General features: G+C 42.3%; 1 protein-coding gene across 11 annotated transcripts in view; it reads left to right on the top strand.

The window, feature by feature from the left end:
• MYO3B (myosin IIIB) overlaps positions 1–25,149 on the top strand; it is a 523,821-nt gene that overhangs the window by 274,087 nt on the left and 224,585 nt on the right. For all 11 annotated transcript variants that reach the window (XM_056536145.1, XM_056536147.1, XM_056536146.1 and 8 more), the window contains one exon: positions 5,262–5,417. In XM_056536145.1, the coding sequence (XP_056392120.1) occupies positions 5,262–5,417 (156 nt within the window). The remainder of the gene's footprint in view (positions 1–5,261; positions 5,418–25,149) is intronic.

Consider the following 25,149-nt stretch of genomic DNA (forward strand, 5'->3'; position numbering starts at 1 on the left):
CCTATAACTTTTTTTTTTTCCACGTACAGGGCGGTATGAGGACTCATTTTTTGTGCCGTGATCTGAAGTTTTTATCGGTATAATTTTTGTTTTGATCAGACTTTTTGATCAATTTTTATTCATTTTTTAATGGTATGAAAAGTGACCAAAATACACTTTTTTGGACTTTGGAATTTTTTTGCGTGTACGCCATTTACCGTGCGGTTTAATTAATGATAATTTTTATAGTTCGGACATTTACGCACGCGGCGATACCACATATGTTTATAATTTTTTTTTTATGCACACTGTTTTATTTTTTTTATGGGAAAAGGGGGGTGATTCAAACTTTTATTAGGGAAGGGGTTTATTAACACTAGGGGTGACCTTTATTAACACTTTTTTTTTTAACTTTTTTTTTTGCAGTGTTATAGGTCCCATAGGGACCTATAACACTGCACACACTGATCTCTAATGCTGATCACTGGCATGTATTAACACGCCTGTGATCAGTGTTATCGGCGCTTGACTGCTCCTGCCTGGATCTCAGGCACGGAGCAGTCATTCGCCGATCGGACACCGAGGAGGCAGGTAAGGGCCCTCCCGGTGTCCTGTAAGCTGTTCAGGATGCCGAGATTTCACCGCGGTGGTCCCGAACAGCCCGATTGACTAGCCGGGATACTTTCACTTTAGAAGCGGAGGTCAGCTTTGACCGCCGCTTCTAAATGGTTAATGCCGCAATCGGCGATGTGTGGTATTAGCCGCGGGTCCCGGCCGTTGATGAGCGCCGGGACCGACGCGATGTGATGCGGGGTCGCAGCGTGATCTCGCTTCATATCGCGCGAGCTGGCGCAGGACGTAAATATACGTCCTGCGTCGTTAAGGGGTTAAGTATATATTTATACATAGGTGCACAAAATGAACAAAACCATGAAAACATGATTTTCACACAAAAACATAATGAATATTTACTGCAAATCAGTGTGACTTCTGTTGTTGTCTTTCAGAGACCAGTTCAGAAATGTGCGGCTTTACCTTGGCAAGTGCCACTCTCATGTAATTTTCGCAACAATGACAGTGTTCCCCCACATTAGGCAGGCAGTGTTCCCCCCTATTAGGCAGGCAGTGTTCCCCCACATTAGGCAGGCAGTGTTCCCCCACATTAGGCAGGCAGTGTTCCCCCACATTAGGCAGGCATTGTTCCCCCACATTAGGCAGGCAGTGTTCCCCCACACATTAGGCACAGGCAGTGTTCCCCCACACATTAGGCAGGCAGTGTTCCCCCACACATTAGGCAGGCAGTGTTCCCCCACATTAGGCAGACAGTGTTCCCCCACATTAGGCAGACAGTGTTCCCCCACATTAGGCAGGCAGTGTTCCCCCACATTAAGCTGGCAGTATGTTCCCCCACATTAGGTGCAATATAGTCCCCCACATTAGGCTAGCAGTATGTTCCTCCACATTAGGCTGGCAGTATAGTTCCCCCACATTAGGTGCAATATAGTCTGCCACATTAGTCTGGTAGTATGTTCCCCCACATTAGGTGCAATATAGTCCCCCCACATTAAGCTGGCAGTATGTTCCCCCACATTAGGTGCAATATAGTCCGCACCATTAGGCTGGCAAAATGTTCCCCCACATTAGGTGCAATATAGTCCCCCACATTAAGCTGGCAGCATGTTCCCCCAGATTAGGTGCAATATAGTCCCCCACATTAAGCTGGCAGTATGTTCCCCCACATTAGGTGCAATATAGTCCCCCACATTAAGCTGGCAGTATGTTCCCCCACATTAGGTGCAATATAGTCTGCACCATTAGGCTGGCAGTATGTTCTCCCACATTAGGTGCAATATAGTCCCCCACATTAAGCTGGCAGTATGTTCTCCCACATTAGGTGCAATATAGTCCCCCCACATTAGGCCGGCAGTGTGTTCCCCCACATTAGGTGCAATATAGTCCCCCACATTAGGTTCGCAGTATAGTCCCCCACATTAGGTGCAATATAGTCCCCCACATTAGGCAGGCAGTGTTCCCCAACATTAGGCAGACACTGTTCCCCAACATTAGGCAGGCAGTGTTCCCCCACATTAGGCCGGCAGTGTTCCCCCACATTAAGCTGGCAGTATGTTCCCCCACATTAGGTGCAATATAGTCCCCCACATTAAGCTAGCAGTATGTCCCCCCACATTAGGTTCAATATAGTTCCCCGCATTAGGCTGGCAGTATGTTCCCCCACATTAGGCTGGCAGTATAGTTCCCCCACATTAGGTGCAATATAGTCTGCCACATTAGTCTGATAGTATGTTCCCCCACATTAGGTGCAATATAGTCCCCCACATTAAGCTGGCAGCATGTCCCCCAGATTAGGTGCAATATAGTCCCCCCACATTAAGCTGGCAGTATGTTCCCCCACATTAGGTGCAATATAGTCCCCCACATTAAGCTGGCAGTATGTTCCCCCACATTAGGTGCAATATAGTCTGCACCATTAGGCTGGCAGTATGTTCTCCCACATTAGGTGCAATATAGTCCCCCACATTAAGCTGGCAGTATGTTCTCCCACATTAGGTGCAATATAGTCCCCCCACATTAGGCCGGCAGTGTGTTCCCCCACATTAGGTGCAATATAGTCCCCCACATTAGGCAGGCAGTGTTCCCCAACATTAGGCAGACACTGTTCCCCAACATTAGGCAGGCAGTGTTCCCCCACATTAGGCAGGCAGTGTTCCCCCACATTAGGCAGGCAGTGTTCCCCCACATTAAGCTGGCAGTATGTTCCCCCACATTAGGTGCAATATAGTCCCCCACATTAAGCTAGCAGTATGTCCCCCCACATTAGGTGCAATATAGTCCCCCGCATTAGGCTGGCAGTATGTTCCCCCACATTAGGCTGGCAGTATAGTTCCCCCACATTAGGTGCAATATAGTCTGCCACATTAGGCTGGTAGTATGTTCCCCCACATTAGGTGCAATATAGTTCCCCACATTAAGCTGGCAGCATGTTCCCCCACATTAGGTGCAATATAGTCCGCACCATTAGGCTGGCAAAATGTTCCCTCACATTAGGTGCAATATAGTCCCCCACATTAGGTGCAATATAGTCTGCACCATTAGGCTGGCAGTATGTTCCCCCACATTAGGTGCAATATAGTCCGCACCATTGGGCTAGCAAAATGTTCCCCCACATTAGGTGCAATATAGTCCCCCACATTAAGCTGGCAGTATGTTCCCCCACATTAGGTGCAATATAGTCTGCACCATTAGGCTGGCAGTATGTTCCCCCACATTAGGTGCAATATAGTCCCCCCACATTAGGCCGGCAGTATGTTCCCCCACATTAGGTGCAATATGTTCCCCCACATTAGGCTGGCAGTATAGTCTCCCACATTACGTTGGCAGTATAGTTCCCCCCATATTAGGTGCTGTATGTTACCCCACAGACATACAGCCTCCAGCCATACAGTATGGCTGGAGACTGTATGCCTGTGTACTGCCCCACTTCAGTGTTCCGACCACCGCTCCTCGGGTCCGGCCATAGCAGGACCGGAGGATCACTGGTCGGAACACCGAAGCTGACTCGCCGCTGGTAAACACTTACCAACTGCCAGCGCGCGTCCTTCTTGCTTCTTCTCCGCTCCTCCGCGCTCCGTTGTCATGGGCGCACGCATGGGACGTGAGTCACGTCCCTGTGTGCGCTAGTTCCCGGCAGTCCCCGCATTTTTAAAGTAGACGCGGGTCCATATGGCCTTAACAGAAGCGTCCCTGTGTTCCGAAAGCATCTTTCGTGACACAGGGATGTGCCGAGGCAAAAACACCCGGCGGGCCTCCCCCGCCGAACCCCCGAGACTGCCTCACCGAACCCCTGGGGTTAAGAACCACTGCACTAGGCGGTTAAATAAACAGTCAGGATCTGAGTTACCTCTGATTTTGGCTGTAGCTGACAGGTGTCAGGTGCAATATGTGGAGTTCCATACTCCAAATGAATAGTCAGCTGCGGAAAAAGTATGTTGCCATTTGACACTAAAGCTGAATGTTACTCTGACCTTTAGATCATAAACTGATGGGCAGAATTACATGGACTTTTCTTATAGAGTCTTGAGCTGTGTAGATGTGCCGGAAATTCAATCAGTTACTTTAAGGATCTATACAAAGCTTTGTAGCTGTGACACTAAAGGAATGGAATTATTCCATCTACTGTTGTACTTTGCAGTTATCAGTTCTATAGAATCAATGTCATTGTGTTTCCATATGGGGGAGCTGTCCAGTGCTGAAGTATGGCCCAGGCACTCTCCATAGAAATGAGCCGAAACTGTTATTATACAACAATACCATTCATTTCCATTCATTTTGGCCCAAAGGTGCGTGTTATAGTTAGGGTCCCAGAGGTTGGCCCCCATTCTAACATTCTTTTATGCATGTCTAATTAACAAGTCATAAAGGTAATTATAGATATAAATATCTAACACAGTATTAATATAGCATAATATAGCTGCCGTCAGCTGCTGTATCCTTAAAGGAGTACTTCACTGGAAGACATCTTATTTTAAATCGACTGATGACAGAAGGTTAAACGGATTTGTAAATTACTTCTATTTAAAAATATTAATCCTGCCAGTACTTATCAGCTGTTATATGGTCCGCAGGAAGTTCTTTTCTTTTTGAATTTATTTTCTGTCTGACCACAGTGCTCTCTGCTGACACCTCTGTCTGTATCAAGAACTGTCCAGAGCAGGATAGGTTTTCTATGGGGATTTGCTCCTCCTCTGGACATTTCCTGACATGGACAGAGGTGTCAGCAGAGAGCACTGTGGTCAGACAGAAAGCAAATTCAAAAAGAAAAGAACTTCCTGTGGACCATATAGCAGCTGATAAGTACTGCAAGGATTAAGATTTTTAAATAGAAGTAATTTACAAATCTGTTTAACTTTCTGGCACCAGATTTTAAAAAAAATATCTGGCATTAAAAAGTACACCTTTTCATGTAATGTAATGCATTCTCTAATCCATTGTTTTCCAACCAGCATGCCTCCAGCAGTTGCAAAACTACAACTCCCAGCATGCCCGGACAGCCTTCGGCTGTCCGGGCATGCTGGGAAGTTGTAGTTTTGCAACAGCTGGAGTCAGGGGCCTTGATGCAATGTTCTGTGGCATCTGAATTTGTATTGTAATTGTATTTCTCAACAATATAGTCACTTAGATTAACCTTGCAGTAAAGCAGGTGGGATTGTCCAGGACATGAGGATCCAGAAACATATGCCCCAATAATTTTTGTGTCTTTCTAGGTGTCTTATTAAGGATTTCGAGAAGAGGCCATCCGTCATCCATCTGCTGGAGCACCCGTTCATCAGACAGGCCCATGGTAAAGACACAGCCTTACAGAAACAGCTGGCCAACCTCATCTACACGCAACAGCAGTCCGGGTCTATTGCTAAAACAAGGTATGACAGCCTTCTGGCAAAAAAGAAATAATGAAAAACGCTCACCTCCTCCGTGCACATGCGGTCAGTCCTCATTCACTGTCTCCAGAATAGAAAAGTCCAAAGTAGTCACAGCACTGGAAAAACATCCATTTATTTAGAATCCATTAAAATCAACAGGATACAAAAAGGTGCAAACCGGCATAGGGGGAGGTAAAAACCTCCCCCTATGCTGGTTTGCATCTTTTTTTGTATCCTGTTGATTTTAGTGGATTCTAAATAAATGGATATTTTTACCAGTGCTGTGACTACTTTTGACTTTTCTATGACAGACTTTATATAGATACAGACATATACTGTATATGTATAGCCTTATTTAGAACTGTAGTTTGTAATGATTTCTGAGCTCACATCCTGCAGTATTACCTGCAGCTTCAGTATCTCTGCAGATCATTTGCCTTATCCCGCCTTTACTGAACAGTGTTCGTATGCAGAAAAAGTTGTGTATTAAGAATGTTGTGTAATATGGATTTTTGCAAGGCTCCCTAAAGTCACAACATTTTTAACAGTTACAGTGTCAATGTAGCAGTTAGATCCACTCTGAACCCCCATATAGTAGTTAGGCCCACCTTTGTGCCCCCATATAGTTGTTAGGTCCCCACATGGGCCCCCATATTGTAGTTATGCCCACCTATGTGCCCCCAAATAGTAGTTAGTCCCACCCATGTTCCCCCATATAGTAGTTAGGCCCACCTATGTATCCCCATATAGTAGTAAAGTCCACTCTAAACCCCCATATAGTAGTTAGACCCACCTTTGTGCCCCCATATAGTAGTTAGGCCCACCTATGTATCCCCATATAGTAGTTAGGGCCACCTTTGTGCCCCCATATAGTAGTTAGGCCCACCTGTGTATCCCCATATAGTAGTTAGGCCCACATATGTATCCCCATATAGTAGTTAGTCCAACCCATGTTCCCCCATATAGTAGTTAGGCCCACCTTTGTGCCCCCATATAGTAGTTAGGGCTACCTCTGGGCCCCCTGTAGTATTAGGCCCCCCTCTGATATTAGGGCCCCTGTAGTATGAATCCCCTGTGTATTAGTATTTCCCTATAAAACACAATTTCAATTAGAAAAGCCATCAAAACTACAAATAATGGGGGAGATATATCAAAACCTGTCTATATGAAAAGTTGCTGAGTTGCCCATAGCAACCAATCAGATCGCTGCTTTCATTTTTGAAAAGGCCTCTGAAAAATGAAAGAAGCAATCTGATTGGTTGCTATGGGCAACTCAGCAACTTTTCCTCTGGACAGGTTTTTATAAATCTCCCCCAATGGTCAGTCAGCTGTGTGTTTTACATGTAGGCATTACAGCACTTTATTGCAATTGTATTTTTAGCTTGACTATTATTGCATGAAGTTATATACTGTGTATTTAGCACTCACCAGTAATGCACAGTGAAGATTTATTATGCCATAGTGTAGTACAAGGACGCATTTCTGCGTAGGAACCTAAAGGCAGACAGCTGAGGAAGGGTCCCACGCCGAAACGCGTCCTTGTACTACACTATGGCATAATAAGCCTTCACTGTGCATTACTGGTGAGTGCTGGATATCATCTTTCTTCTACCTGTGGCTTTACCCAACCTCGTGCACCACAGCAGAGTCTACGGAAGTGCTGACATATCCCTTTATTATACTGTGTATTTGAACACAATATTTAGTGCTTATCAAGTGAACTACATTTCACACTTGTGTATGGTCATATAGGAGAATTACTTTATTCCACATCTTGCAATGTTTTGACATGTGATCTGGTCTGTATTCATGCATTTATAACACTTTTTAAGTTTTTTTTCCTAGAATTGTCCTAGAATTTTGATGTAAATAAAGTGATTTCTGCATTTGAGTGTGCATTATAAAGGTGTCTTTCTCTTTCTAGTGCAATATAACACCACCACGTGAAAAAGAAAGAGAAGTGTCACTTTCTTCAACATTTAAAAAAGTCAAGGTTCCAGCACTCATGAAGTTCTGCTAGAAACGTTGTTTATTCAGGTATAAGGGTGTACAGGACAAGTTTCGGCAAACACCTTGCCTTCTTCAGCTTAGAGTTAAGAAAGGTAAAGGGGTAGATTTATCATTGCTGTTTTGGCGCAGTTCAGACACAAGCAGCATATTTTGACACTTTTATGCGTCTTTTGATATAGGCATTTTTACTCTTTTTGCCTACCCGTAGAACTTTTTCTTTTTGCCCATGCAGTAGTCACGTATTTATCATTTGCGACTTTTGTCAAAAGTCGCTATTTTGTGTGCAAAGGTACACCACCTACCAGTAGGCGTGAGAATCACTTCTACCTTCCACAATTCAACTTTTAACCCCTTGTGGACAACAGCATCCCACTCCCCTTCTATGACACGTACTCAGGAGCTGAGCGCAGGTCATAGCTGGGTGGTCCTGGGGGCAGATAGCCAGACATCACCGATCATGGTGATGTCCAGCTTTAACCCCTTAGACACCGCAATCAAATTTAATTGTAGCGTCTAAAATGCAAGTAAAAATGTCCAGGCAGCTCTGTGAAAGTAAGTAAAAACACCTAACCTGCCAAATTCAGGACCCGGGAAAGTGTCTACTTCCCTCCCGTCTAGAAAAAGTGTTTGCGGTAGAGCTTTTCCCACCACAGCAGAGCTGCGCAAAATTCATCATCCTGCTGCACCTTCTTGATAAATAAGATGCTCGCTAGTCAAACCCACCACCCAAATAAATGTGGGAAAATAGCTCTACCGTAGACATTCTTTGATAAATTTGGGCCAAAGTGTTTGCAGAAAAGCGTCCTGTATGCCCTTTTATGTGAGAATTAAATAAACATTATTTCTAACAGAACTTTGTGAGTGCTGGGGCTTTGACTTTTCTACATGTACCTTCCTCCACATGCACCGCCACCTATGGAGCGCTGACAACCTATCTATGCTATTGTACTTTCTTCCACATTTCCCTGCTCTGAAGCTCCCATTGAAACCAATAGGAGCTTCAGGAGAGGACCCCACTACACTACCTGCAGCTTGGTGAAAACTACAACGTAGCTTCTACAAGTTGTAGCTACATTCATCATCATCCGCTTCTATCAGGACAGATGTGTTGACAGTCCTGGGGAGGAACCGAATAACGATCCTCTTGGCGCTCTCCCAGAGGCGTGTGTCACAAACCGAGTCAGACAATGGAATTATTAAATAAATAAAACATTTTTTTTTATTAAAAGCGCTGTGAACTATACGTTTCAAGGGGTGGGACCCCCTCTTCCTCAGGTCCTGAGGAAGAGGGGGTCCCACCACTTGAAACGCGTAGTCTACAGTGCTTTTAATAAATAAAAATGTTATTTATTTAATAATTCCATTGTCCAACTCAGTTTGTGGCACACGCCTCTGGGAGAACGCCAAGAGGATCGTTATTCCTATTTTGCTTTTGCAGTTCCACAGAAGTCATTTCCTGACCGTCCAGAGGGCTACACTGACGGGCTCAATCCAGGCAGCACCCCAATTAAGTAAGATTGACACCCTTAATCATACTTAATCGTTGGTACGATTAAGGGTGTCAATCATCAGAAACGCATCACATGACTTGTTACCATATCTAATCATACTGAAATAAAGCCTTGGAGCCACATATTCCCATGCTTGGACTTCTGCTCTTTTCTGTGTACATTGTGGGTGCTGCCATGCACCATCCATGACGTGGAGGGGAGATAACAGTAAGCTGGGAACACATTGCATTGGGATAGATTGGCACAGCATATTCTGCATAACAGCACAGTATAACACACGCACATCAGCGAGTGCCTGCATGTGGAATCACCCAGGGTGCATGCAGTACTTTGTCTTTATATGTATCACTTACAAAGCAATTGCATGAAGAGTGCAGCCATGTGTAGACGGCTTTAATTGTGTGCACTCTGTAACCATCTGTGGTCGTCCGGAGCCGCTGTAGTCACAATACAGGATCTCATTGTCATTACTCACTTCATCATTGCTCTGAGGATTGTTCACCTTCAGGTCAGCAGAGCACAAGGCAGTGCCACATGGATGGCTTTACCAGAAACCACAGGGCCATACATTAATGCTGCTGTCACAAATAGGGACACCATCCATTCAATGGGGAGATGTGAACTTGTCTGTCTGGAGAGTGTTGTATATTTGAGTAGGATATTTGCTAGTGATGTGCTTGTCAGTTATACAATGACTTATGTATTTTCCACAAAAAAAAAAATGTTCCTATCTGAATGGATAATTGACATCGCACATTGCCTGAATTTCCTTAACTCACCCTAACAGCCTGTTATGGTTACCTGTAGAGCTCTGGAATGGATCAGGATAAATAAGTTAATTATTTTGTATGGAAATATACAATGCATTCAAGTCTTTAGACTCTTTTTATTTAAATTTTTTTGCTTCCCATTTTGTTATGTTGAGGCCTCTTGGTAAAATAAAAAAAAAACATCTGCACTCAAAACACCATAATAAGAATGTGAAAACAGAATTTTATAATTTTTTGCAAATTTATTACAAAGAAAAATAACTAAAATTCTGCACTGATGTAGGTGTTTATGCAGGCATGTTAAGGTCTTGCAGGCTTCTTACAGTTCCACAAGCTACGTGCAACCTGGCATCAATGTGTTAATAAATGTCTCCTGTGGCTATACCACTGGTTACACAACTTAATCAATGTAACATCAAGCTGTAAATGTACATGGAATGAAGGCTAGAGGGTCTGGCTACCTTACACTATGCCACCCCATATTATAATCCCTGGAATAGGACCTGCGTAATGTTCCCTCTTGAAGGACTCTTCATTGCATAATCCGTATGGTCTCCAAACCAGTCTTTGAGACAAAAGTGGGGCTCATCGCTGAAGAGGAAAGACCTCCATTCCAGCCTCCATTGCTGTCTTGCTCTGCACCGCGATAGATGTCTGGATGTCTGCAAGTACCTTCTGATGGTTTGTGTAGACTGTTTGATGCCCTAGGCTTGGTATGTGAGTTCCAACTTCATTCACAATACAGAATGGATCGCTATACACCATTTTTTCTAATCTGACAATCAGTTTGCATAGTGGTTTGCCTCTGTGTATCTTTTGTTGTCATTCCAGTTCATTGTTGGTCTCCCAACCACTGGGACACACAATTGTGGTAGCCACAGGGTGTTAGTAAGAATACCTGATTGCTTTGTGACGCCAGGGCACCGTTATCCTATACATGGTCCGAGGTTGGAGACAGCTTCTCCTGGGCCAGACAAAGGGAGTAAATGAACACACTGACCTCAGGTTATGCATAACTGTCTTTACTGAGTTAATTCAGATGGTAATACAACAACAGCTGGCCTTTTTGATGTGAGAGTGCAGCGTAACCCCATGGGAGCCCTGTTGCCTTGCTGAGACTTGTGGTGCATTCACCGGACAGAATTATACTGACTTGAGACTGAAGATTAAATCCTGTTTGCTTGGGTCCTTTCAAGGTACTGGATGATCAGTTGAGAGATTAGACTTTAAGTTAGCCTCTCCTAAGAGCACACGACACACAGCACACCTGAGCTAAGCTGTTGCTCAGGAGCCACACTGGGGTGAACTAACAGTGGACTGACTAACTCCTCCCCTCACTACACTATACAGGGGAGACTTTGGGGTCTCATTGGCAGGCAGGGTCACATGGGGTTCACTGCAGGGTCTCATGGGTAGTCCCCTTAAAGGCACAATAACATGGAAAACATATATACATATAACAGTAATGAAATTAATTTAATAAAATATATTATTCTGATATTATAGTGCATACATAATTAATCCTACAACAGAACTTTAGTGGGCCTAACACCATGTGGTGCCAAGCTGCCCAAGACAGTCCAAAACCACGGGACAGCTACTGGTGCTGGGACACCACACAATGCTGACATCTTGGCCTACAGGCGTACTCATCTACCATAGCTAAAAAAACAAAAACAAGAATTCTCAATTTAAGGAATCGCACAATCATACTGTACTGACTTGATCAAATTTCTGAGGTTTCATGTGACTGAAAAAATTACCATTGAAGCCCCTCCCACATGCCACAGATTGGTCAAAATGTTATCATTTGCAGATATCAGCGACAACTTATACTTTCTCCCTTTGTATAACATTAAGGCTTGTCCTTTTTAGCATTGCAATTTTTTATGTTAAGGAATGTAAAGGTTACTTATTATAGTTGTCAGGGGTCTGTCTTGTAAGGGGGAATTCACACTATGATATTACCGAGCTGAGAAATTACGCTTGGAAATTCAAGTGCAGTAGCCTCCCATTGTCTTCAATGAGATTCTGCTAAAAGTCAAATTCTGGACTCCACTAAAAGAATGAACATGCTAATTCTTTTGTCAAAATCTGCACGGATATGTATTACCATCAATGATGGCGCTGCATGTCTGAGCAGTCCTAGCGTTGTTTAATGCGGTGGCGTCTGCTGTGCGCAGAATGTCCGTTCAGAATTTCTCTGGACAGACATTCCAGCCAAGGCCAAGACACTAAAGGTTTCTACTAAATGACAGTAGAGATCTGCTAAAAAACTACATTAATAGTGTATGGGAAAATCGTATTTGAATGGAACATAGGAGACTTAGTTGCTTACTTTTTTTTAATGATTATTATCTTTTTTTACGTATTTTTTATGTTTTTTTTAATATTTTTTTATATATTTCATAAAAATTAAATTTCAATAAAAAATTATTTAAAAAGGAACATTGTATATAACGTTTCATTAAAAAAACATGTAACCTTATGCTGAAAGACAACGTAACGGATAGAAGACACGGGACAGCACTCACCATCCAAGTGATCTTTATTTCCAAGCGTTCGGAAGCATCCGAAGTAGACCCAGGTGAAGGCAGGGAGCACAGCCGGGACAGACTGTTTCACGCAATTATCGCTTCCTAAAGCCGGTGTACACCGGTTTGAGGAAGCGCTAATTGCGTGAAACAATCTGTCCCGGCTGTGCTCCCTGCCTTCACCTGGGTCTACTTCGGATGCTTCCGAACGCTTGGGAATAAAGATCACTTGGATGGTGAGTGCTGTCCCGTGTCTTCTATCCGTTACATTGCCATTCATCTTTTACAGACATTGCACCACCATATATCCTTAGTCAGCAAGCCCACACTGCTGCTTCACCCTATAGCGGACTCACCCTAGTCACGTCAGTGCCGGACCCTACTGTTCTCTTCATAGTGCTGTTATGCTGAAAGACCTTTCATTTCCCCCCCACCGGGGTTAGACTTTAGGGACCTTTTCAAGTGTCAGTGTAGTGAAGATTTAAAGGGGTACTCCGGTGGAAAACTTATTTATTTTTTTTTAAATGAACTGGTGCCAGAAAATTAAACAGATTTGTAAATTACTTCTATTTAAAAATCATAATCGTTCCAGTACTTATTAGCAGCTGTATGCTACAGAGGAAATTCTTTTCTTTTTTAATTTATTTTTTGTCTTGTCCACAGTGTTCTCTGCTGACACCTGATGTCCAGAGCAGCATAGGTTTGCTATGAGGATTTCCTCCTGCTCTGGACAGTTCCTGATACGGGCATCAGGTGTCAGCAGAGAGCACTGTGGACAAGACAAAAAAGAAATAAAAAAAGAAAAGCATTTCCTCTGTAGCATACAGCTGCTAATAGGTACTGGAAGGATAAAGATTTTTTTTTATAGAAGTAATTTACAAATCTGTTTAACTTTCTGGCACCAGTTGATTAAAAAAAAAAATTAAAAAAAATTTCCACTGGGGTACCCCATTAACCAAAAAGTAATGCATTTTAACACTTTCCTTTCCATATGGCTCAGTTAAGATGGAATAGTATTCTGCCTGCACCCACCAATTAAAGTACATGAAACTCACTAATCTCTGTACAGCTGATGAGAGCAAATTTGCCCAATTTCTAATTCTATGCAGATCCCTTGCCACTATCCATATTAGGACATTCCATTAAACATTTTTAAATCATATAGTTTAATATTTTATACAATTATTTGTAATTTTATTATGCTGAATATCTACTATGTCAGTGTTTTCCAAACAGTGTGTCTCCAGCTGTTGCAAAACTACAACTCCCAGCATGCCCGGACAGCCAAAGGCTGTCTGGGCATGCTGGGAGTTGTAGTTTTGCAGCAGCTGGAGACACACTGTTTGAAAAACACTTTTCTATGTGATATCGTTTAATTGATGCTGCAGTTTTACTTGTACCCAGAAGGTGGCATGCTGGGAGTTGTAGTTTTGCAACAGCTGGAGACACACTGTTTAAAAAACACTTTTCTATGTGATATCATTGAATTGATGCTGCAGTTTTACTTGTACCCAGAAGGTGGCATGCTGGGAGTTGTAGTTTTGCAACAGCTGGAGACACACTGTTTGAAAAACACTGTTCTATGTGATAGCGTTGAATCGAGGCTGCAGTTTTACTTGTACCCAGAAGGTGGCATGCTGGGATTTGTAGTTTTGCAACAGCTGGAGACACACTGTTTGAAAAACACTTTTCTATGTGATAGCGTTGAATCGAGGCTGCAGTTTTACTTGTACCCAGAAGGTGGCAGAGCGTCACTTCTAAACAGAAGTTGTTATGCAGATCATTCTGAATTTCGCCTGGCAGAGTACACGACCACGTTCAGATACCCATGGCTGACGTGGGCTCCATTAGCCCCCTGTCCTGTGACTCATAACTGCGTGCGGCATGGGTTATTCATTCGGCACATTAGCATTTCCCATTATATGCTTGTCTATATCACTATATATATTTATATATGTGGTGCATAGTTATTTTCTTTACTTGATCCATTGTGACAAGTATTGTACTGCTCCTCAGGCTCTTGACTATAATTAAGTGACGCATTCTTAATGAACAATACACTACTACAGAAGGTCAGAACCAAATCCTGTGTCTTAAATGGGGTACAAAATTAGTTGGTTCCTGTAACAGAGAAGAGGAAATACTCTTAATATACTTCTAGGGTGGTGGAATTTAGCCCCCTCACTTGAGACGCAGGTTAAGTTTGTTAAAAGATTTTTTTAACCCTTAAAAAATTGGACCAAGCTTGTCTGAACCAAAATTTTGGTTATCAGGGACAATTATATACTCCTGCATTCCCATCTTCTATTTTAAGGAGGGTAACCCTTCTACTCCCACCTCCTTACAATTAATATGTGTGCTTAAAGGAGAAATCTGTCGAAAATAAACTCATCCCCTATCCACAGGAAAGGGGATAAGTAGCTGATCACGGGGGGGTCTGGGGGACAGAACCAGCGCTCAGTGGGAAGCGCTGCAGGCAACATGTGCTCCATTCCTTTTTATGGGAGCGCCGAAAAGACCTGAGTACAGCACTCTGCATCATCAGTGCACTCGTAGAAATGAATGGAGGGCGTGCCGTCTACCAGTAGACGACACCCGTTCCGTCCCAGAGATCGTGGGGGGTCCCAGCACTCGGATTCCCCACAATCAGCTACTTATCCTCTATCCTGTAGATAGGGGATAAGTTTACTTTCGCTGGAGTTCTCCTTTAAATGGTCACTTTTATATACACAAACTTTTCATTGATCTATAGTAAAAACAAATATAAACAACAAATAAATATAAAATGAAATATATATTAGCTCAAATTCATCACTGAGTAATCATTTACAGCTGCCCATACAAGTCTATGGAGAGGGGAGGGGGGGAGAGGAGGAGGAATGGCTGCAGAGAGCCAGAGGCAGACAGAGGGACTGTAGAGAGACTGCAGAAGCTTATAGTAAGTATTACAGTATGTTCAGCAAAAAAAATTTGCTGGAAAATCCACAAAACTTGATTTTTAGCTTCAATTAACTACAACGGAGAATACTCGAAAAATCTTGTGGTTTTCAAAAAAAAAAAGAAGTGACTTGTCGCTTTTCAGAAAGCTTCTGCTTGGAAACTCACATTTAAATCAATGGAAGTTTGAAAAAAATGCCTTAAAAGCCACATGTAACCACATCAAATGAAGTGCTGAAATCTGTTTTTGCAGGTAAATTTTAAGCAGCTTTTTTTTTTTTATGATGTGAACATACCCTTAGATCTCACCCTACATCTGGAATTACATCTTACACTGCTCAGTACTGCTTTATAATGTTCTCCATGGTACTGCAGCTTCTGAGTGTGTGCTATAGAAATATAGGGGAGCAGGGTCACAGAGACAGCTGAATATTAGAGATGGAGTCAGCAGGAGAGAAACATTTTGAAAAATGTCCTCTACAAGTTACATAATGGCCAGAAACATTGCTAATCTTTATGCACACACACATGACACTTTTTCCTGAAAGGTTACCTGAAAACACAGGTACGCTTTTAAGGCTTTTGTTTCTCCATTTTTTGTGTTCTCCTAGGTAGTTTCCCATTATACAGTATGCTTGATATAACTAATTTCTGATAGGTTGTTGTTCGCAGCAGCACCGACAGACCCCGTCATTATTACCGTACACCAGGAAATTTATAATTTGCTGCATTTTGTAATCTATTTTGCTTCCTTTCATTTTTTCCATAATAAAAATGTCAAATGTGTCTTTTACTGAGCAACAGCTTGTTCTGCGTTAAAGGGGTACTCCACTCCACTGTCACGAGGGGGCGTGGCCGACCCCCTCAGCACGAAAACAGCGTTCGGAACATTTAGTTCCTAATGCTGGCCAGTGGAGTACCCCTTTTAAGCCCAGATTGTGGAGTGCTGCTCAGTGATGGTTGACCTTCTGGGCGTTTCTCCAATCGACACATAGGATCTTTGGATCTCGGCCAGAGGGACCTTTGGCTTCTTAGTCACTTCTCTTACCATGGCCTTTCTTCCCCGATTAGTTAGTGTTATGGAGCGGCCAGCTTTAGGAAGAATCCTGGTTGTTCCAAACGTCTTCCATGTATGAATTATTAGGGCCACTGTGCTCTTGGGAACTTGTGCAGCAGAATTTTTTTGTATCCTTTACGCTATCCTGTCTCTGAGCTCTACTGGAGTCGTTTCCCCCTCAAGGCTTGATTTTTGCTCTGATGTGCATTGTTAGCTCTGAGACCTCATATAGACAGGACTTTATCTGTTCAATCATCCAGAATTTTCCCCCGGCAACTTCAATCAAGGTGTAGAAACATCTCAGAGATGATCAATAGAAAAGAGAGGCCCCAGATCTACATTTCAAGTGTGATAGGAAAGGGTCTGAATACTTACTGTATGTCCATGACAAATTTTAGTTTTTCCTTTTTAAAAAATTTCTGAAATTCTGTTTTCACGTTCTCCCTTTGAGGTTTTGAGTGCAGATTAATGGGGAAAACATCAATTATTTTTCTTTAAAGGGGTACTCCACTGGCCAGCATTCAGAAGTAAATGTTCTGAATGCTGTTTTTGCGCTGCGGGGGTCGGCCACGCCCCTCGTGATGTCATGGTCACGCTCCCTCAATGCAAGTCAATGGGAGGGGGCGTGACGGCAGTAGACTTGCATTGAGGGGGCATGGCCGTGATGTAACAAGGGGTGTGGCTGACCCCCGCAGCGCAAAAACAGTGTTCTGAACATTTACTTACTGCAATTTTACAATAACGGATGAAAGAAAACGGATGCAATAACTGGTAATAATGGATGATAACTGATGATCATCATCCGTTATTTTTAATCTTTTTTACTTAAAAAACCTGATGTTGTTCATCCGTCATCATCCGTTTTTACCAGTTACATCCATTGTTTTTAATCAGGTTGTTAACCCATTTTTTCTAAAGCAGTACTGAGCATGCTCAGTACAAAAAAACGGATGTTAAAAACCTGACAATAACTGATGATAACGGATGGTTTTTTTGAACATCCGGTTCCCATAGACTTCAATGTAAAAATTTGACCAAAAATTAGTTCATGCACTGTCTTTTGTGATGGCAAAAATTACTGACATTAGTAAAAACGGACAGGAGTTGTAGCTTTGCAACAGCTGGAGTTACCCTTGTTGGGAAACACTGCCATGTACAGTTGTAGTTGTCAATGTCTACCCTATCTTTGACCTGTATATAAAGTGATAACAAGGGTTATGATTGAGTAACAAGAGGATGTATACACATTGTATATAGATGGAGGTTGGTCCGCCAGAATATTTCCTCCAGTGGACTTAGGGTCCCCAATTAGTGATGAGCGGCAGGGGCCATATTCGAATTCGATATTTCGCAAATATATATGGATGAATATTTGTCCTATGTTCCCAAAATTCGCATATTCACTATGTCGTTCACTTTTTTTTCATGCGAAAATCATAATGAAATTTGTATAGTGTGCATGCGCAATTATGTATTTCGACTAACACTATACCCTACACTAGAACCTATCTGCTAAACTAACCTACCCTATCTAAAGCTAAAAGATGGGAGAGATCAGTGTCCTCTGGAAGTGCCGATATTCGCGAATATTTGCATATTCGCACATACGAAATATTCGCGCTCCACACCGACTCACACAGTAAATAATATTGGAGTCTTCTTTGGACCACAAGCTGGAAGCAGGGAGGGGTGATCACTTATTTTTTTTACACAGTACACAGTATCATTATTGTGATGTGCACTGTGAAGAAAAAAAAAAAGAATATTTGTCATTACGAATATATAGTGCTGTATTGTAAATATTCGCGAAATCGCAAAGTGCAGCTATTCGTGGTAAAAATTAGCATTTCCAATATTTGCGCTCAACACTATACCCAATCTGATGCTCCGTGGGCCCTTCTATACATTACAAGGAGATCTATCACTGGTTACATAATGATAGTTTACTGGCTTCTTAGGTTCGTGCTCAGAAAATCCATAAAAAAAAAAAAAAAACTCTCCCAGGAAAATAAACACACAGATTTTATGTGCTAGTTATGTTTCCATTTTGTTTAATAGTCTAATTAACAAGGCTTATAGGGAAATGAATAAATTAAAAATAAAGCAAATGTAATTTTTGCCTAAAGCTTTTTTCCGCATAGGAGGTATTATTGACTGCATTCTAGGTCGGATAAATGTGTCTTTAAAACAGCTTATAGACTAAATAAATAAAGGCATTAGGTTCCCTCAAAATGCAGACACTTACATAAATGCTACATTGCCGCAATTATTAGCTTTTTTTTATTTTATTTTTTTTAAAGAATTTAATGGAGAAGGAAATTCGCCTTTTCTCACTGCACAAGGGAGGAGGTTGCGTTTAGATGCATTTTTGGGCATTTTGTAATAGGAGAACTAAATACCAAATAATAAAAAATGATGTATAGTTGTTGCTTACAGACTAAAGGGGCAGTTACTTCATGGACTGGACCAAAGTATATAAAGAGAGGGTATGTTTGTTGATGGACATGGGAGGAATAATGAATTACAGTTAGGGTAGGGTCACACATAGTGTGTACGCAGTGTATTTCACGCTGCACTAAATACGCTTCACAGTGGGAATATGCAGCATATTTTTGTATGAGCAGATAAACAGGACTATCCACAGCAGCCCTGTGTGTGCAGCAAGGTTTTGAGGTGGGCCCAGAGCGCCCATGTGACTGTGATGAAAGGGCCCACCTTTAAACCTCACTGCACACACAGGGCTGCCGCTGAATACACAGTGTATTTTGTGCAGCGTGAAGTCATGTATGCAGTTCGGCTACTAACCACCAGCGTTACAATGCTATGTGTGACCCTACCCTTAAAGGGGTTTACCCATCAAGTGACCAGGGGCGTACATACCCTAGAGCAGTGTTTCCCAAACGCGGTCTTCAAGAACCCCCAACAGGTCATGTTTTCTGGATTTCCTTAGTCTTTCACAGGTGATATAACTGGTGATGCCTGATTCACTGACCATAATTATATCACCTGTAAAAGACTAAGGAAATCCAGAAAACATGACCTGTTGGGGGTGCTTGAGGACCGCGTTTGGGAAACACTGCCCTAGAGGAAGACCATGCAGCTGGGATCTGAAGCAGATCATCAGAGAACCAAATGTTAGGATCCTATCAATCCTTAGCATGAAGAAGCCAAAATGCCAGTTAAGTGCTTTGACCCCTTAACAGATTTTCCCTCCTTCATTCTCTTGGTCACTGGGGGGACCCAGACATTGGATCCCACCATTCAGAATGTTATGACAGGTGCCATTACTTTAGAAGATTGAAATATAGTATAAAGGGCTGAGATAGAGAGGGTCTATGCTACCATATTTATTTATTGGGAAAAATAGACTTCAAATATGAATGATAATGAGTTGGGGTAATTTTCAATTATCCTACCGCAATACGGTTATGATAGAGAGCCAGTCATTGGAGTTTTCATGTTTTGTTTCAGAGGGATCTGCTTGAATTGAGAGAGAGAGAAAGAGGGGCAAAGGTTTATGCAGTAATATGAGTAAGTATTACTTTACTGAGAGTGTAGTGGATGCAGTGAATAGCTTTCCTGTAGATGTGGTAGCTGCAAATACAGTGAAGAAATGTACGCATGCATGGAATAGACATAAATCTATCCTTCATATCAGTTAGGGTCAGGGCCTATTCATAGTATTCAGAATATTGGGCAGATGGGCCGAATGGTTCTTATCTGCCAACACATTTTATGTTTCTATGTGGCAGAAAAGGGGAACATGTAATGGAGGACGTAGAAAAAGATATTACAGGAATGTGAATAGGGAGGTAAATAGGAATCCTCAAGTCCTGGTTCTTAGGATTTACCACACCATTGGACACTAGGATGTAAACACATGAAGGCAGGTCAAGAGCTGTAATGGCAGGGGTAGGTTATGTACAGCGACAGATTTTAACATGCATTTAGTAAAACAGGGGGAAATGGATATGCAAAGCAATTCTCTTTTCAAGGGACTTTCTGTTAAAGCCAGTGTTTCACTGCACCAAGGAGTCTTGGAAACTGACTGGCAATTTATGCCAAGCAAGGCATTTCTCCAGAAGGAAAGAATATAGACTGATCTTTTGGGGTATCTTTTGGTACTGTTTCTCCTTGAGGACAGTGTCATAAAGATGTGTGGAGACTTATAGGCCATTTAAGCTACACTGGGAATTCTGTGAAGAAAGCATATGCAAAGCAACTTTTTTCAATTGGCTTCCTCCTAAAATTATAAAATCATGGTTTCCTTTCAAGCTCAAATATCATAGAGGCTGTACTGAGCTGCAACATGCATGCCTCCTCTCTCCTCCACCCTTCTGCAGCTCAGCACTGTCTCTATGGTACATGAGCTTGACCGAAAACAAGATTTTATAAGTTTGCAAGCAGCTAAGAGACAGGTATCATTTGTTTTATCTCCCTATCAGCTATATGTCCAGGTCTGCAGCTCTAAGCATCATATAGAGCTTACAGATTCCCTTCATTATTATTGCAGTAGCCAGGAATCAGCAGTATACCTTCTATGAAGACAGACCACAGCATTGCTAAGGGTCTTGTAGTGCGAAGGGTCAAGAGCTGTTTTTCTCCCACTGCTTCCCTTTATACTGGCACAAAGTTAAAAGCTTTGCCCCACCAACAACACTAAAACCTTAGCGTCCCATCAGGGTGGATAAGTGGACACACATGTGTGCTGCTGCTCTATTCATTATCTATGTTACTGCTGGAGATAGGTTAACGTAGTAGTTGGTTATCTTTGGCAGTCCCATAGACAGAGAATAGATGAAGAAATGCTCAAATGTTACCACCACTCAATTCTGACAGGACACTTGGTCCCCATTCTCAAGATCATGGGGGGGGGGGGGGGGGGGCTAGCCAATGGATGCTTAATCAGGTCTATCATATTAATGATCTAATGTGAGAAAACGTCTTGAGGAACATTGCAGTCTATTGTTGGTGCCTTATTATAGGGCAGTTGGGTATTACATTCGCTGCTGTGTGTTGTCCATTCCATGTAAATGTCCATGTCCTATAAATATATCCTATTATTCTTTATGTACATTGTAAAGACAAAGAAAAGAAGATTGTTCTCCTGGAGTGATATTTTATCTATTCAAGGGGAATGGCTCTAGCTTACTTTACGTCTTTGCTTGTTACTCATGCATTGATAGGCCACTACTATTTAGCTTTGGGGAGATTACATATCCTTTAAACTGACGTAAATGCTTATGGTTATTTCTAATATAGACCGCCTCTATGTATTTCAAGTAGATTCAGCGTTGCCTACTTTTAGAACTGAATGCACATCTTTGAAGATGCCCGGGAGAAATTAACATAAAGCACACTCATTTTCATACAAAATTGCAAATATTTCCATTCATTTCTGTAAAATAATGGCCTCCCGTAAAAATCCTCACGTGTGTACTAGCAAAGGACATCTGATGAGTGAGATTTTCACTTAGGAAAAGATTATCATAACCTTTATCTTAAGGCATATGGACCATAGAGACAGCTCATGCAAATGCTGTGGAGCCCCAGGAGAGATGGGACACATTCCAGAGTGGTCATTAGCATGGGGGGGGGGGGGGCAACAACATGTATGGGGCTCTGTTCTCCACATGTGTTGCAATGTTAACACTATCATATGTATCGCTTTCGTATTCCATAGTACTGTGCGGAGCCTGCTATCAATCACATTGGTCCCTGTCCCCATTGGAGCTCACAATCTAGCAGGGGAAGACCTACTTCTGCAGCAGTCGTTACTGCTACTTCAGGGCCCAAACTGGTGGGGTGGTCAAAGCTAGGCATTCAATATCCACCCAGACCCAGGCAACGGAAGAGGGAGCCATCGGCATCTTTTTGTATTTTGATGTGAATCCTGCAAAATCATGGCACAATTGTTTGGTTTACAAAGAGTCCACCATTAAATAGTTCAAGGACCTTCAATGATGTTAGCTACAGTGGAACTGAGGATAAGGAGGTTATGATGGTAGCATAGGGATTTTGTCAGGAAGGGGGAGGGGGGATGGAGACAAATTGAAGGGGGGGATCTGAGGAGCAGGATTCTCTGTTATGTACCGTGATGAGTGACAGTAAATACATTTTGAGGTCCATTATTTTGTTAGCCTAATGAAGTGATTTTTATCCTCATCTTTAAGCACTATTTTATGCAGAGTATAAAATGGGTATTCCAGTATTTTTTTTTATTTGACTATGCTACAGGGGCTGTAAAGTTAGTGTAGTTCATAATATAGTGTCTGTACCTATGTGTGATGATTTTCTCACAATTCTTCTGTGATTTTCACCCCACTATTTATTTTTTCCAGCATACAAAATGACTGTTGTCTCAGATTTTTCCCAGCTTGCAATGCGGCCAAGACCTGACTCACTAGTCAGCTGATGACAGGGAGCCTGTCTTCTTCAATGGGTGGAGAGATCAATCTGCAACTAATGCAACAGCTGTAGGCACACAGGTCTGCAGCTCATTTATGTTTCAATGGGTGGGGTTGCTGATGGGTGGGAGGGAGGAAAATGGAATTGTGGGATTTGTAGTAAAAAAAAGTCAAACAGGAAATACCAGTTCACAAAAAGCTATCCACAGTGTTATGGTAATCTGACAACATAGCCATGTATCCCCAGATCCTTCCTAAGCATGTCCATTACTGTCTGCCAGGTACGTACTAAAATCACCTTATGGTGGATAAACCCTTCAAATGGTATTGGGCAGTAATGGGGGCACATGGGGCAGCATCAGGCACAGTATTGGCAGTAGCAGCAGGATAGTAGTGTAGAGAATGGGTCAGTGTTGCTGTAGATGTTAGGTACCAAAGATGTCTTAGTATAGTGTGCACAGTCTAAGGGAGACGTCATCATATCGGTCTGGGCATAAGTTATTTTTAAGGACAATGGGAGCGATTTATCAAAACCTGTCCAGAGGAAAAGTTGCTGAGTTGCCCATAGCAACCAATCAGATCACTTCTTTCATTTTGCAGAGGCCTCTTCAGATTGAAAGAAGCGATCTGATTGGTTGCTATGGGCAACTCAGCAACTTTTCCTCTGGACAGGTTTTAAAAAATCTCCCCCAATGACTCTTCAAAGCACTCTTCAGTGCCGTAAGAGCCTGGTTACTAAGGAGGCAGTTAGTAACCCCCCCCCCATGTTTTTGTCTATGTCTCATTTGATGCACCCCCATATTGTATTTGCCTTGACAGCAGCTGCCTGACACTGGTTGCTACACTTAAAGGGGTTATCCAGGAATAGAAAAACAGAGCTAATTTCTTTTTAAAAGAAAACGCTCCCTGTCTGTCTCCAGTTTGGGTGTGGTTCGGCAGCTCAGTTCCATTACAGTGAATATAGCCAAGTTGTAATACCACACCCAACCTGGAGACAAATGGAGAGCAGTTTTTGAAAGAAATTAGCTGTGTTTATCTATTCCTGGATAAACCCTTTAAAGACCTTTCTATATCAGGTTTAGCTATTGTTTCCCATTTATTAAAGGAGTACTCTGGGGCAAAGTATTCCTGCTCCGTCCTGCCCGGGCTGCAAAATAAATGAAAATGAACCATCTCTCACCTTCCTGGGTTCCCACGGAGCGTCACTACAGCTGATCGGTCCTCCGGTCCATCTCCTTCATACTTCCATGTGAACGAAGAGTCACATGGCGCTCAGCCTATCGCCGGCCGCCGCGATGTTCTGCCTCAGCCCATAATAGGCTGAGCACCATGTGACGCTTCGTTCACACGGAAGTATGAAGAAGATGGACCGGAGTACTCCTTTAAGTAATCTTGGCATGGGTTACCCCTTACATTTATCATGGTTAAACCTCAACTGCTGCTTCTCAGCCCAAGCCTTCAATTTATCAAGTTCCATTTTTAACAGTATACGTGTTAGAATAAGCAAAAAAAAAAAAAAAGTATATAATGAGAATTATGTATACTTAGGCCCCTTGCACACTACAGAATTTACAGTATACCCAGAAAAATTCCGGGCAGTGATTTTATGTGCAGTAGGTGCGGTCAGAATGAATCAGCGCTATTACAGCTTTGATATTCGCAGTTCCCATTGATAGCAATGCAGTTCTGGTGGGAAGTCTAATGAAAGAATAAATATGGTAATTTTCACATTAAACAGATAACGTTTCGGTCAACCTGTGATCTTCCCCAGATCCAGATTGCTGCGGAGTTGTGTATGGAAAAAAGCGGCCTCACGCAGTGACCACAGATCGCATCCCAACAACCTCTCTCACGGTATGAGGCTGCTTTTTTCCATACACAACTCCGCAGCAATCCAGATCTGAGGAAGCTCACAGTTTGACCGAAATGTTATCGGTTTAATGGATTGCAAATGAAATAAAATTCCTAATACTGAAACGAGTGCCAAGTTGTCATGTGATATTGATTAAAGGAGTAGGAACCTACTTGTGCACCGTCTGTTCAAAAGAGAGTGCCCTATTCTACTACTATTGATATGGACATTTTTCCAACAGGGTCTAAAGTTGGAATGTGGAAACACATTGCAGCGTCATAATGCAACAGAATCCCATTGAGGAAAATGGAAGCCGCACTTTATCTGGGCAGAAATTCTGTAGTGTGCAGGGGGCCTTAGTGATGAGATTCTAATTTTGCCCCAATCGTTTCTTCTTACAACATATCTGAATCACAGTCAAACAAACAACCTAAAATTGTAGTCACTAACGTTATATATGACCTGAATATTGTAAAATTTAGGATTTTCCTAGTATATTGACGGAAAATATAGATTTTATAAAGACAGGAGGCGAGTATCAATTGCATATTCTTTCTTTAATATGCCCAATAGCAGAAAAAACAAATGTAACATGAATGTAAAATGGAAGAAAAAAGATGCAGGTCACCTAGCAACCTGACCGCACCCCTTCCA

Source organism: Hyla sarda, chromosome 8, assembly GCF_029499605.1.
Source record: "Hyla sarda isolate aHylSar1 chromosome 8, aHylSar1.hap1, whole genome shotgun sequence".
In the NCBI taxonomy this organism is placed as follows: Eukaryota; Metazoa; Chordata; class Amphibia; order Anura; family Hylidae; genus Hyla; species Hyla sarda.